General features: G+C 56.6%; 3 protein-coding genes across 3 annotated transcripts; all 3 read right to left on the bottom strand.

Moving 5' to 3' along the window:
• Window positions 1-350: 350 nt before the first annotated feature.
• On the bottom strand, window positions 351-1,790 carry LOC128837298 (transmembrane protein 217-like). Its single transcript, XM_054028349.1, has one exon. The coding sequence runs from the start codon at window positions 1,689-1,691 to the stop codon at window positions 1,176-1,178; it is 516 nt and encodes a 171-aa protein (XP_053884324.1). The 5' UTR covers window positions 1,692-1,790; the 3' UTR covers window positions 351-1,175.
• Window positions 1,791-2,653: 863 nt separating this feature from the next.
• On the bottom strand, window positions 2,654-5,059 carry LOC128837299 (transmembrane protein 217-like). Its single transcript, XM_054028350.1, has one exon. The coding sequence runs from the start codon at window positions 3,514-3,516 to the stop codon at window positions 3,025-3,027; it is 492 nt and encodes a 163-aa protein (XP_053884325.1). The 5' UTR covers window positions 3,517-5,059; the 3' UTR covers window positions 2,654-3,024.
• Window positions 5,060-5,076: 17 nt separating this feature from the next.
• LOC128837296 (transmembrane protein 217-like) lies at window positions 5,077-9,013 on the bottom strand. Its single transcript, XM_054028347.1, has one exon. It carries the CDS (start codon window positions 6,123-6,125, stop codon window positions 5,493-5,495), a length of 633 nt encoding a protein of 210 aa, XP_053884322.1. The 5' UTR covers window positions 6,126-9,013; the 3' UTR covers window positions 5,077-5,492.
• Window positions 9,014-15,296: the final 6,283 nt, after the last annotated feature.

Below are 15,296 nucleotides of genomic sequence, written 5' to 3'. Positions count from 1 at the left end.
GACACCCCCCCCCTCGGCTAATCGGTGACACTCCCCCGGTCTCAGTCCCGGCTAATCGGTGACACACCCCCCCAGGCTCGATCCCGGCTAATCGGTGACACCCCCCCCGGCTAATCGGTGACACCCCCCCCGGCTAATCGTGACACCCCGGTCCCGGCTAATCGGTTACACACACGCCCGGCTAATCGGTGACACCCCCCCCGGGCTCGGTCCCGGCTAATCGGTGACACACACCACCCCGGGCTCAGTCCCGGCTAATCGGTGACACCCCCCCCCCCGGTCTCGGTCCCGGCTAATTGGTGACACCCCCCCCTCGGCTAATCGGTGACACCCCCCCCCGGTCTCAGTCCCGGCTAATCGGTGACACCTCCCCGGGTAATGGGTGACACCCCCCCCCCGGTCTCAGACCCGGCTAATCGGTGACACCCCCCCCCGGCTAATCGTGACACCCCGGTCCCGGCTAATCGGTTACACACACCCCCGGCTAATCGGTGACACCCCCCCCGGGCTCGGTCCCGGCTAATCGGTGACACTCCCCCGGTCTCAGTCCCGGCTAATCGGTGACACCCCCCCCCAGGCTCGATCCCGGCTAATCGGTGACACCCCCCTGGCTAATCGGTGACACGCCCCTGGTCTCAGTCCCGGCTAATCGGTGAGACCCCCCGCCCCAGGCTCGATCCCGGCTAATCGGTGACACCTCCCGGCTAATCGGTGACACACCCCTGGACTCAGTCCCGGCTAATCGGTGACACCCCCCCGGCTAATCGGTGACACCCCCCCGGTCTCAGTCCCGGCTAATCGGTGACACCCCCCCCCCGGCTAATCGGTGACACCCCCCGGCTAATCGGTGACACACCCCCGGTCTCAGTTCCAGCTAATCGGTGACACCCCCCCCGGGCTCGGTCCCGGCTAATCGGTGACACCCCCCGGCTAATCGGTGACACCCCCCCGGGCTCGGTCCCGGCTAATCGGTGTCACACCCCCCCCGGGCTCGGTCCCGGCTAATCGGTGACACCTCCCCGGCTAATTGATGACACACCCCCGGTCTCAGTTCCAGCTAATCGGTGACACCCCCCCGGTCTCAGTCCCGGCTAATCGGTGACACCCCCCCCCGGCTAATCGGCGACACTCCCCCGGTCTCAGTCCCGGCTAATCGGTAACACACACCCTCCCGGCTAATCGGTGACACACCCCCGGTCTTGGTCCCGGCTAATCGGTGACACCCCCCCGGCTAATCGGTGACACCACCTCCGCCTCATCCTGAGCGACAGCCTTCCTTGCCCTTTGCTTTCAATAACCATCAGGGCATACGTGACAACGAAGGAGAGCCAGAAACAATCCATGGGGCTCCTGGTGGCCAGCCCAAACCACTCCAGGCGGCTGAGGGGAAACAAGGCTTCTTTGGAGACCTGGTAAGCCAGGGCCACGATGAGGCAGTTAGCCAGGTCATAGAAGATGATCCATGCGACATAGGCGAACATGCCCATGTAGAGCCGCTTCGGGACTGAGTAGATGAGGAAGACGCACACCGGGTAGGTCATGACAGCCAGCGTGATGGCTGTATAGTAGCAATACGGTAGCATCTTCCCCACTTCGGTTAAGTTGAAGGGCTTGATTTGTGCCATGTCCGTCATTGCTCGTTCCAAGTGGCCAACCTCAAAGATCAGGTAGATGTTGGTCACTAGGATCATGTAGGATCAGTCCCGGCTAATCGGTGACAGCCCCCCCCGGTCTCAGTCCCGGTTAATTGGTGACACCCCCCGGGCTCGGTCCTGGCTAATCGGTGACACACACCCCCCCCCCCCCCGGGGCTCGGTCCCGGCTAATCGGTGACACCCCCCCCCCCGGCTCGGTCCCGGCTAATCGGTGACACACCCCCCCCCCGGCTCGGTCCCGGCTAATCGGTGACACCCCCCCGGGCTCAGTCCCGGCTAATCGGTGACACCCCCCTCCATGCCAGGCTCGGTCCCGGCTAATCGGTGACACCCCCCTCCATGCCAGGCTCGGTCCCAGCTAATCGGTGACACCCCCCCCTCGGCTAATCGGTGACACCCCCCCTCGGCTAATCGGTGACACCCCCCCGGTCTCAGTCCCGGCTAATCGGTGACACCCCCCCCGGCTCGGTCCCGGCTAATCGGTGACACCCCCCCCGGCTCGGTCCCGGCTAATCGGTGACACCCCCCCCGGGCTCGGTCCCGGCTAATCGGTGACACCCCCGCCCCGGCTAATCGGTGACACCCCCCCCGGGCTCGGTCCCGGCTAATCTGTGACACCCCCCCTGGCTAATCGGTGACACCCCCCCCCCGGGCTCGGTCCCGGCCAATCGGTGACACCCCCCCCCCAGGCTCGATCCCGGCTAATCGGTGACACCTTCCCGGCTAATGGGTGACACACCCCCGGTCTCAGTCCTGGGTAATCGGTGACACCCCCCCTGGCTAATCGGTGACAAGCCCCCGGTCTCAGTCCCGGCTAATCGGTGACACACCCCCCCCCGGCTCGATCCCGGCTAATCGGTGACACCCCCCGGTCTCAGTCCCGGCTAATCGGTGACACCCCCCCGGTCTCAGTCCCGGCTAATCGGTGACACCCCCCCGGTCTCAGTCCCGGCTAATCGGTGACACCCCCCCCACGCCGGTCTCAGTCCCGGCTAATCGGTGACACCCCCCCCATGCCAGGCTCGGTCCCTGCTAATCGGTGACACCCCCCCCTCGGCTAATCGGTGACACCCCCCCTCGGCTAATCGGTGACACCCCCCGGTGCTCGGTCCCGGCTAATCGGTGACACCCCCCCCGGCTAATCGGTGACACCCCCCCCCAGGCTCGATCCCGGTTAATCGGTGTCACCTACCCGGCTAATCGGTGACACACCCCTGGTCTCAGTCCCGGCTAATCGGTGACACCCCCCGGTCTCAGTCCCGGCTAATCGGTAACACACACCCTCCCGGCTAATCGGTGACACCCCCCGGGCTCGGTCCCGGCTAATCGGTGACACCCCTCCTGGCTAATCGGTGACACACCCCCGGTCTCATTCCCAGCTAATCGGTGACACCCCCCCGGCTAATCGGTGACACCACCTCCGCCTCATCCTGAGCGACAGCCTTCCTTGCCCTTTGCTTTCAATAACCATCAGGGCATACGTGACAACGAAGGAGAGCCAGAAACAATCCATGGGGCTCCTGGTGGCCAGCCCAAACCACTCCAGGGGGCTGAGGGAAAACAAGGCTTCTTTGGAGACCTGGTAAGCCAGGGCCACGATGAGGCAGTTAGCCAGGTCATAGAAGATGATCCATGCGACATAGGCGAACATGCCCATGTAGAGCCGCTTCGGGACTGAGTAGATGAGGAAGACACACACCGGGTAGGTCATGACAGCCAGCGTGATGGCTGTATAGTAGCAATACGGTAGCATCTTCCCCACTTCGGTTAAGTTGAAGGGCTTGATTTGTGCCATGTCCGTCATTGCTCGTTCCAAGTGGCCAACCTCAAAGATCAGGTAGATGTTGGTCACTAGTATCATGTAGGATTAGTCCCGGCTAATCGGTGACACCCCCCCCGGTCTCAGTCCCAGCTAATCAGTGACACCCCCCCCGCCCAGGCTCGATCCCGGCTAATCGGTGACACCCCCCCGGTCTCAGTCCCGGCTAATCGGTAAGACACACCCTCCCGGCTAATCGGTGACACCCCCCCGGGCTCGGTCCCGGCTAATCGGTGACACCCCCCCCAGCTAATCGGTGACACACACACCCGGGCTCGGTCCCGGCTAATCGGTCACACCCCCCGGCTAATCGGTGACACCCCCCCCGGGCTCGGTCCCGGCTAATCGGTGACACCCCCCCCGGGCTCGGTCCCGGCTAATCGGTGACACCCCCCAGGTCTCGGTCCCGGCTAATTGGTGACACCCCCCCCTCCGGGCTCGATCCTAGCTAATCGGTGACACCACCCCAGGCTCGGTCCTGGCTAATCGGTGACACCCCCCCAGTGCTCGGTCCCGGTTGCTCGGTGACTCCCTCCCTGCCAGGCTCGGTCCCAGCACCAGTTAATCGGTGACACCCTTAGAGGAGTGGGCTATACACATTCCTTGCCCTTGCCCTTTGATTGATTATTGATACTAAGTGGTGACCTTCCAGCCTGGGCAGGGGGCACCCCCCCTTTTCCATCCATTCCTGGGGGGGGGGGGCAGGCCGGTTGTGTCAGGTAGGCATAACTCTCACTGAGGTTGGGAGTTAAATCCATCTAAGATCCTGGTTCAGAAAAACATTTAAACATGTGCTGAAGCCCTGGGAAGTCAATGGCACCTAAAGGGGTATGTTTACACGGCAGCTGGGAGCACCCTAGAAAATAGCCGTGTGGATGTCTTGGTACCGGTGGAGGCTAGCGTTAGCCACACGATCTTAGACCCCGGGGGTAGAATGGGCTTGCGCTTAGGTGGCTAGCTGGAGCCTCTGCCAGCACCAGGTAAAAATTCCAAAGTCCTGCCCCAGCATGCACTGGACTGGATTTTCTGGAAGCCGGTCTCTTCTTCAGTTGTCCCAAAATCTTGGCATCTAGGTGGGGAACGTCCCCAACACAGTGTCAAGAGCCCTGATGGGCATCAGAGATGCAACAAAACCTATTGGCACTATTCTCCACTTCGGCAGCACCGGAGGTTCCTGTGCTTTATTAGATAGGTTATTCCGCAAAGCAAGGTGCACCCACAGTCTGGGCTTGCACCTGTGTTTGCTAACCTCACTCTGCCTGGCTATTGCCCACGATGTGCAATTGCGCTGCTAAGCTCCAGTTCCTACACTGTCCCACAGGAGGTGCTGCTCAAAAGCGAGTGCTTCCTGGGAAGTGATGTAAATAGCTTTGTGGTAGTTACGTCAGTAGCGTGGTGCTGTATTTGTTTACTCTTCCATGCCAACCATGCAATGATTTAGTTAGGCTGGATGCCAAAGATATGCAGCATGGTCTACTTGAATGCATCCTCTCAGCAGCATCTGCTACAGGGCTCTTACGATACCCTGATCATAACTTACAGCTGTCCCAAGCACCTAAATCCCTTTTGAAAATGAGTGCTAGGCTCCTAAATCAGTTAGGTGTTTCAAGGCTGAGCATCGCAATGCCTAAATGTCTTTCAAAATCTGGCCTTATGTCAGGCTTTTCATCCCTCGAGCTTCCAGTGCCTTACATATATACTATACAGCAATATCTTTCTCTCCATTTTACGGATGGGAAAACTGAGGTAGGGGGAGATGACATGACTCCTCAAGGTCATTTGGTGACTCGGTAGCAGAACGGTGAATAGACCCAGTTCTGCTGACTCCCATGCCCTGTGGCTTCCTGATGCAAAATAAAAGCCAGGGAAAAACCTAAAACACAAATATAAATCATGGGCTTTTGGGGGATTTATTCAGGACTTGAACTCAGAGCCTGGAAAACGCAGCAACAGCAAGAGAAACATTGAATTATACAACAGAGGAAGGAGATTACACAGGTAATGGTCTCTCATCTCCATCAGTAGGAAACACGTGAAAATGGGGCCCAACGTACTGCTCCAATACCTCCCCTCACGCCTTTCCTAGCAGTGGAGCCCAACCTAAACCTGGGCGGTTCTGACACGATCCTAGAGCTCCGCCTCATCCTGAGCGACAGCCTTCCTTGCCCTTTGCTTTCAATAACCATCAGGGCATACGTGACAACGAAGGAGAGCCAGAAACAATCCATGGGGCTCCTGGTGGCCAGCCCAAACCACTCCAGGGGGCTGAGGGAAAACCAGGCTTCTTTGGAGACCTGGTAAGCCAGGGCCACGATGAGGCAGTTAACCGGGTCATAGAAGGTGATCCATGCGACATAGGCGAACATGCCCATGTAGAGCCGCTTCGGGACTGAGTAGATGAGGAAGACACACACCGGGTAGGTCATGACAGCCAGCGTGATGGCTGTATAGTAGCAATACGGTAGCATCTTCCCCACTTCGGTTAAGTTGAAGGGCTTGATTTGTGCCATGTCCGTCATTGCTCGTTCCAAGTGGCCAACCTCAAAGATCAGGTAGATGTTGGTCACTAGGATCATGTAGACAGCAGCTACAGTGGCCCCGGCCTTGAGGGTCATGCCACAGAACCCCACCGGGCCCAAGATGATCATCATGTTTTCTCCATAGGCAACATGGAGAAACTGAAGGAGCGTCGCAGAGTAGAAAGGCAAGCTAGGAGAGACGTTGGCGGGGCTTGTGTTAGGGATTAAGTGCAGTGAACTCAAGCCTGTGCTGGAAAAGAAAAGGATCAGGTTAAAACATCGTGGGGTGGGGATGGGAGGGGAGGGTCATCATGTGGAACGCCTAAGGAGGAGAGTTGATCAGTGTGCACACACACACTCTGTAACCCCATCTCTCTCTCTCTCTCTCACACACACACACACAGTAACCCCATCTCTCTCTGACACACACACTGTAACCCGTGTGGCAAAGTACCTCCTTCTCCTCAGCAGGCTCAGTCCTTTTTAGCCTTGGAACCCAGGCTTGGGCAAAGCAAAACCCTGTAGGTAGCACAGGGGCTGGCTATTCCTTCCCTCAGTCAGTCCCTTGTGCTTGTTTGTCTTCCCTTCTGGGGACAGAGTGCGGCCTGCCTTGCTGGAAGGGTTCAGAGCCTTGCTGCTCCTAACTTACTGGCAGCTTTCCTGGTACTCTCACTCTCTCTCTCCCCCCCTTTCCATGCCGGGGAGGGTTTAAAAAGGTCCCAAGCAGTTGGAGCCAGCTGAACCTAATTAGTTCCCTAGTAACCCCTTGCCCAGCTGAACCTTATTTCCCCATGGTTCTCTCTCTTCAGTGGCTTGGGAGAGGCTTTTTTAACCCCCTGGGACTGATTACTACCTCCCTCTCCCCCCCCCCCCCCCCCGCCTTTGTAGCTGTTTCTCCTGGGTTTGCCACATCCCCATCTCTCTCTCTCTCTCTCTCTCTCTCTCTCTGTAACCCTATCTCACCAAGATTCCTGCTAAACCAAAACTTGGTTCTGTCCCCCATGATCCTATGTGCTCTTCACCACGGTCCACCTCCCCCAACACTCGAGTGCAGAGAAGGGCTCCCAGCCCCCTTAATCAATGACAGGCCATGCTCCAGAGCTCCTGAATTGAGAGACCTGCCAGCTTTAAAGGGGGGGCCACCCTAGTCCCCTTTTAGAAACAGTGAAGGGGACAGGTGGTTGATTGCTCGAGTTCCCGTGGAACTGATTTTAATGGTGGAGAGATTAAATTTAATTGTGTTTACCGAATAATTAATGACATTAGGGTGCCTAAACCCTTGGATCAGCCTCCTTATTATTTTAATCTCAATAACACAGAGTCTAGCAGTCTCACAGCTGTTGGCGTCCTCAGTGTGACCTGGTGGATAGAGCACTCTAGGAGATTTGGTTCTATTCCCACCTCTGCCACTGACCTGCTGGGTGATCTTGGGCAAATCACGTCGTCCCTCTCTGTGCCTCAGTTTCCCCACCTGTAAACTGGGAATAATGATACTGTGCTTTGTCAAGCACTTGGAGAACTACAGATGAAAAATGCTAGATTAGAGTGAGGTCTTTATTATTATTTCATTAAAATCACCAAATATATGTTGAATCAATTATTTGCTGCAATGTAACCACTCAGCTCTAGATTGCAGGCCCCTTGAGCCAGTTCTGTACTGACACAGAACTTTGTTTTTAAAAAAACCATTGCAAAATAAAATAAATTAGAAGAAAAGGTGCAATGCCAAGCCTGCAGGCTGATTCCTCCGGGGGGCTGAGCGCCCACAGTTCTCCTGGAAATCCACAGACCACGTTTTCCACAGAGCTCAGGGCCAGCTTCACAAGAGCCGAACAGGGCCTGCAATCTGGACCAGGTTGACCAAGTTAGCACAGCAGCTCCCATTGTGGTGCTCTGGCCAGATTTCTAGGCTATGAATGCCAGCAATTCCTCTGAACTCAAAGGGCCAAAGCCTGGAGCTTTAATCAAGCAAACTCCCATCAGTGTCAAGAGAAGTTTGTTTGAATGGGGACATCTGGAAGTAGCCCTTTATATTTCATCTCCATCTTTCATGTCCACCAACAGGAGGCATTTCCAGCCTCTCAAAGGTTAGACTCAGTGAGCAGGTCAGGGCTAACTTACCTCCTTCCGAGAGAGAAAAGGGAGGAGATCTGGTGGATGGATCGGCTGCGATATCTTTGCACCGTCTGGAAGTAATGCCTAGCTACAATGCCACTGACCGAATGGCTGAGAGACCGTGTGCTCTTCCCCTTGGGACCCTGCTTTGCTAAAGGAATAACTCCTCAGCTCACCAGGAACCTATAAAACAAAGGGAACATAGGAATTGCCAGATGGAATCAAAACCAAGCTCCATCTAGTCCAGGAGCCTTTCTCCAACAGCGGCCAGTGCCAGAAGCTTCAGAGGAAGATGCAAACAAACAAAAACCAGAAGGTAGCAGTGGGCTAATCTAACAGTTAGAAACTATGGCCAAACAGAAGGCACCTGGCTCAGATATTGGCAGAAACCAAACTATCCACCTGCCGAGAGCCAGCAAAAGGTGACTGCTTCCCCCTACTGGAGACCAGCACCTAGGACAAGGGCCTGGGAGAGGACTTGTCTCCATGGCCAAGAAATCAGTAGTGCTTCCTTGGCCTGTTCGGGCAATGAAGAGATTTCCGACCCCACATCGGGCAGGGATGCATTACTGCCAGCCCTAGATCCTACACTTTAGGATGGGGCGTGACTCTGTTTGGCTTCCTCCCTTAAAAGAATCCAAAAGTTATGCACCTGCTCAAGTGTTTTCAGGATCAGGGCTTTAAATTGTAGGTTCCTTAGGGCAAGAACGGCAGTATTGTCAACTCCCATCATTTTATTGTGATACTTGTGATATTTGGTGTTTTTCTTAAAGCCCCAGCTCCTGGAGGCAAGTGATTTGGTGAGAATGTCAACTTCTGTTTAAAAAAAAAAAAAAAAAATTTCTAGCCCTCATGGTTGTGGAGAAAATCCAGAAAACGTTACCCAAGTGCCCCCTAAAGGAAAGACAAAGAACCCATGTTTGGCTTAAAAATCATGTTTTTTAAATTAACAATCTCATAACTGTTGGGGCCTGACCCCTGATTTTTGAACACTTGGGGCTGGGCATGCTAGAACTTTCTGCAGCACATCATACCGTAACAAACAATCCAGATTGAAAATAACCTGAAAGCATGAAAAAATTCAGATGATTTTTCTTAAAAATCGCAGTTACTCTGTACCACTGCGTATGTTTCCAGCTGGGAGAGTGGAACTAACCTAGTCAGTTTCACTTTCTGCCTCTGTGCCTTAACTGGAAGCTGCAAGGTTTGGGTGGCCAATCCTGCAGAGGAATTGTTAACAGACACATACAAGTGGCTTTCATTGCAACTTTAAAAAAGAATTTCTATCAAAGTCAGGTTTGATCAATTCCCATTCTCCCCTCTCTACCCTTTAAAAAATAAATACATTTGGGGGCCATCCTAGGTTGGTGTGGATTCCAAAGAGACCCAAATAAATGGAAATCTATTAATTAATTTGTGTTATTGCAACCCTTCTGCCAAAGAGCGCCGTCCCCTGTGATCTCCAGACCACAGGGTACATTATGAGAGCGCCTAAAGACCCCAACCCAGATCAGGGTTGTGTGAGTCTGTGTGTGTGGACTCTATTATTGTTTGTGTTGTGTATGTGGGGCTCAGGGCCCCATTGTGCTAGGTGCTGTACATATATATGCACAATAGACAATCCCTCCCCTAGAGAGCTGACAATCTCAATAGATGGAGCAGCAAAAAGTGGGAGAGAGGAAAGGTACAATTAGCCCCAGGTGACCCGTGAGGAACTGAGGGCCAGACAAACTTGCCCAAAGTCGCTGTTTGACAAGGGCTGTTATTCACCCCACAGAGCCTTTTAGGGGGCTGCTATCACAGGAGAGATGAGCTCCTTGAAGCACTGACACCACTCCAGCACTGATCCAACATAAGAGGGCCTGATAACGCTTTGTTCCAGCCCAGTCAACGGCTTCCTGAGACATTCATGGACAACATAAGTACCAGTGCATCTGAGAGTGTTGCGCTAGACATCTTCCCAGTAGGAGGCATCAGAGGATGACAGTGTGGAGAGGTTAATATCTGGGAACTCTACTGACAGGAAGTGCTTGATGGGAGGGGGTGAATAAAGCCTGAGTGTTACACGGTCTTGGCTCTCTCTCATTTTATGCTGGAGCCCTCAGCAGTAAACAGTCTTTGGAACTGTGTTTGTACAGCGCCTAACACAGGGGGGCCCTGTTCTCTGGGTGCGCCCCCGCCCACAGTACCAATAATAACTAATAATCATGAGCGGACGTGCGCTCACTCGCACCTGCGCTCCCTTGGCTCCCGGACCATGTCTCGTCAGCTTCGTCTCAGAATCCTTCTCAATGCAAACCCTGGGCCAGCGTGAGCCCGGAGTAACTCTTGACTTCGCTGGCGTCGCGCTGTGCCGGAGCCTTCTCGCCTTACATAGCATGTTGGCCAGAGCCCCTCTTCACTTGGAGGTTTATACCGGCGGCACTGAAAGCACAATCGGGTCTAGCATACCCGTCCGTGCCACACTGGGTGAGCAGCACCAGTTCCCCTAAATGCTCCTCCGCTGGCCCTTACAAACCCCACCCGCAGCCGTAAATACCTGACCCCAGTGGGAGCTCCCTAACCGCTCGCACGCTTTTTATTCCGTCCCTTCACTCCCTACCATGGTTATCCCCAGAACCAGTATTATCATAAACTTTGTAGGATTCCCTCCCCACTCTGTGCTTACTAGTGACAGACCTGGGCTGGAGACGAACACCCTCAGGGTTCTGTGAGGCTTTCGAGCTGAGGGCTGGAGTCATCTCTTAGGACTTCTGGTTCTTTTAATGGGGGCTTCCTCCCGTCCTTCTTGCTCTGCTTCGGCCCGTGGCCAGCTTCCTCCCATCCTACTCTGTCAATGAGACTCAGCTGTGGAGGGCCTTGTGACGAACTGGGCCTGTTCTCACTGTGGTCTGTGAATGCTGACAGGGGAGTGTGCTGGGATAGTCTGCATTGGAGGATGGGATCTGCCCGAGGGCACCCGAGGGCGCATACCTGAGTGTGTAACATGAGAACCCAGGAAGGGGTTGAAGGCGAGGCAACTCCTTAGCCCGGGAAACTGAACAAAGGCTGTGGGAGGGGTCGCTGAAGGCAGAGTGCTGGAAGCAAGCTGGAAGGAGGCTGGAGAGATGGCTGGGAGGCAGAGATGGCTCTGACCCCCCAAAGGGGGGTGGGCTGGCATGCCCTGGGACCCCAAGCTGGACCTAACTGAGGGGGGCCCTGTTGTCTGTGCCTGCAAGACCTGTCTTGGACTGTATTCCTGTCATCCAAATAAACCTTCTGCTTTACTGGCTGGCTGAGAGTCATGGTGAATCGCAGGAAGCCGGGGGTGCAGGGCCCTGAGTCCCCCAATACTCCGTGACAACTGGTGGTAGCGGTGGGATCTACTGCACCCCGTGGACGGCGCTTCCTGCTGTAAGTGACTGGGGAGCAGTAAAACGAAGGGGGATTGACGGGGACCAGGCCGGCTGAAGAGTGGGAGAGAGACGATTATTACCCCTGGGAGTGTGTGACCAGCGAGAAGGACTTTTGCAGTAACAGGGTCCCCCGGGGGGATCGCAGCGAGTGGTCCCAGGGGCGGAGGAGTCTGCAGCTCGACCCTGGCAGAGAGGCGGTGACCTCGAGAAGGGCTGGCACACTAGGGGTCCCCCTGGGAACTGTGGGGAGCTGTGAGCACACAGGCCGGTGAGTGGCCAGCAGGAAGATGTATGCCAAGCGGCTTAAGAGCGACCTGGTGGAGCTGTGCAAGCAGAGGCGGCTGCGCATTGGGAGGCTCACCAAAGCACAGCTCATTGCCCGGCTGGAGGAGGAAGATCGCGCGAATGAACTGATCCCTGTGTCTCAGGGAAGCAGCCTGGCAAATGCAGCGCAGGCCCCAGTGTCTGTCCCAGCTGGGAGTGGTCAGCCGGCTGCTGAGGGCTTCCCGAGACCCCTCCTTCCTATGCCTAGGGGAAGGGTGGGGAGGAGCCCAGCAAATACCGAAGGCGCCGTGGCCCCCCCGGCCAGCAGGGGACCCTCCCGGCGAAGCTCGCCGACCAGCAGAGGATCCTCCCGGCGACGTTCGGCATCCGTGGAGCAGAATTGGCTGGAATGGGAGAAAGAGCTAAAACTGAGAGAGCTGGAGGATCGTGAACAACAGAGACAGCATGAACGGGAGGAGAAAGAGAGACAGAGACAGCATGAACGGGAGGAGAAAGAGAGACAGAGACAGCATGAACGGGAGGAGAATGAGAGACAGCGTCAGCATGACCTGGAACTGGCGAGATTGAAGGGCAGCGAACCCCCGGCTGCGGTGAGTGAGGGGGGACCCAGGACTGCACGGAGCTTTGATAAGTGCATCCTGGCCCCACACAAGGAGGGGGAGGACATGGATGACTTCCTGGAGGCCTTTGAGACGGCCTGCGAGCTGCACCGGGTTGATCCCGCGGACAGACTCCGGGTCCTTACCCCCTTACTGGACCCCAAAGCCGTGGCATTGTACCGCCAACTGGGAGAGGCAGAGAAAGGGGACTACGAACTATTCAAAAAGGCCCTGCTACGTGAGTTTGGGCTGACTCCTGAGATGTACCGGGAAAGGTTCCGGAGTCAGGATAAAACCCCTGAGATCTCATATCTGCAACTAGCCGTCCGCATGGAAAGATACGCCAGCAAGTGGGCTGATGGGGCCCAGACGAAGGAGGACCTGGTCAAACTGCTGGTACTGGAGCAACTGTATGAGCGGTGCCCATCTGACCTGAGGCTGTGGTTGGTGGACAGAAAGCCAGAGAACCCGCGACAGGCAGGCCGGCTGGCCGATGAGTTCGTAAAGAGCCGGTCAGGAGATAAAAGGGAGGAGTCCCAAAGGAGCAATCCCACCACAACGCAGAGAGAGAGTCACCATGGGACCTCCCCGTGGGAAAATACAGAAAAACCCCATCAGAGGGGAACATCCGGCATCAGGACCATCCGACCCACTCAAGGGGACCCATGGGACATGGGCTGCTACCACTGTGGCCAAAAGGGCCACATACGGGCCCAGTGCCCCAGGCTCAGGGACAGACTGAGCAGGCCGAACCCACAGAGGGTTGACTGGGTAGAGACCCAGCCCGGCGAGAGGCAGCATTCCCAGGGAAGGGGGGCTGGCAGAGTACCACCTGCTAAGGTGGGAGGAGAGCCCCAGGCCAGCTTCTCTGGGGGGCCAGATGCTCCGGATTCAAAGTTCTCCGTTTACAGGGTTGGCGCGGGGCTGTCCCTGCAGAGCGAGTGCCTTGTTCCCCTGGAGGTGGATGGGAAGAAAGTTTATGGTTACTGGGACACGGGCGCAGAGGTGACACTGGCCCGGCCCGAGGTGGTGGCCCCAGATTGGGTGGTGCCCAACACCTTCCTGACCCTGACCGGGGTGGGCGGGACCCCATTCAAGGTTCCCGTAGCAAGGGTACACCTGAAATGGGGGGCCAAGGAGGGCCCCAAGGACGTGGGAGTGCACCACCATTTGCCCACTGAGGTGTTGATGGGGGGGGACCTAGAGGACTGGCCAAGCAGCCCCCAGACCGCCTTAGTTGTGACCCGCGGTCAGAGCCGGCGAGGGGCACTGTGCCCTGGCCTTGGGGGGGTGCCTTGCCTGAGGCGCGGGACCCTAACCTGGTGGGGAGGGAACGCCCAGGGACGCGGCTCAGGGAGGCTGCAGCTTCGGACCCAGCGGGCGAGAAAGAGCAGGTGGCCATCCCCGTCCCAGCTGCTGAGTTCCAGGCCGAGTTACAGAGAGATCCCTCCTTGCGGAAGATAAGGGACCTGGCCGACCTCAATGCGGTACAGACCATGGGACGAGGTGGCCGGAAAAGGTTCCTGTGGGAGAAGGGGTTCCTGTACCGAGAATGGGCTGCCCCAGGGAAAATGGAGTCAGGGGGGATCAGGAGGCAGCTGGTGGTACCCCAGAAGTATCGCCGCCAGCTGCTGTGCCGGGCCCATGACATTCCCCTCTCAGGGCACCAGGGAACCTGGCGTACCCAGCAGAGGCTGCTACGGAGCTTTTACTGGCCTGGGGTCTTTGTTACTGTCCGACAGTACTGCGGATCCTGTGACCCCTGTCAGAGGGGGAGGAAGGCCTGGGACGAGGGGAAAACAGCTTTAGGACCCTTGCCCAGCATAGAGGAGCCTTTTCGGAGGGTGGCCAAGGTAAAAAGGGCGGCTCTAAACCAAGAGAGCCCAAAGCACAGACCTCCAGACTGGAGCGCTGGGAGAAGACCACAGCCCAGTTGGAGCCCCAGAGGTATGGGGGTGGGAAAAGGGCGCAGGCCGCATAAACCTTCCCACATGCGAACTGCGAGTGCCATCAAGCACCCCGACCTAAGGGGGAGCGTGAAACTGGAGGGGCCTGGTGTAATTCTCACCAAGGAATGGGAGGGATGCGGGGGCATCCATGGGAACGGGGGTAGGTTCGAACTTCCCCGGGTCACTGGCTAAAGTGACCCTGCTCAGTTCGGTCTCGAAGGGGGGAGAGATGTGACGAACTGGGCCTGTTCTCACTGTGGTCTGTGAATGCTGACAGGGGAGTGTGCTGGGATAGTCTGCATTGGAGGATGGGATCTGCCCGAGGGCGCATACCTGAGTGTGTAACATGAGAACCCAGGAAGGGGTTGAAGGCGAGGCAACTCCTTAGCCCGGGAAACTGAACAAAGGCTGTGGGAGGGGTCGCTGAAGGCAGAGTGCTGGAAGCAAGCTGGAAGGAGGCTGGAGAGATGGCTGGGAGGCAGAGATGGCTCTGACCCCCCAAAGGGGGGTGGGCTGGCATGCCCTGGGACCCCAAGCTGGACCTAACTGAGGGGGGCCCTGTTGTCTGTGCCTGCAAGACCTGTCTTGGACTGTATTCCTGTCATCCAAATAAACCTTCTGCTTTACTGGCTGGCTGAGAGTCATGGTGAATCGCAGGAAGCCGGGGGTGCAGGGCCCTGAGTCCCCCAATACTCCGTGACAGGCCTGATGGGGGGATTTAGTCCCAATAGGGCCTTGCCTTCTCCGCTGAGGCGGCTGACCATGCGGCCTGAGTCGCTGCTGGTTGTGATGCTTGTGTGAGGTGAATACCTGGCTGCTGGGAGTTGGGCTGAGTTCCACCAAACTCATGTCACACAGGAATGGGGAGCTGGCCTCAGACAGCTGGATCCTGGCTCCCTTTGCTGATTGGTGCCTTTCCTGAGCTTGCTGACTATTTATTGAGTGAATAGCCAGTCCCCT

The sequence above is a fragment of the Malaclemys terrapin genome, chromosome 4 (genome assembly GCF_027887155.1).
Source record: "Malaclemys terrapin pileata isolate rMalTer1 chromosome 4, rMalTer1.hap1, whole genome shotgun sequence".
NCBI lineage: Eukaryota > Metazoa > Chordata > Testudines > Emydidae > Malaclemys > Malaclemys terrapin.
Note: the sequence above shows the minus strand (reverse complement) of the source record. Positions and strands in the feature narration are given on the sequence as shown.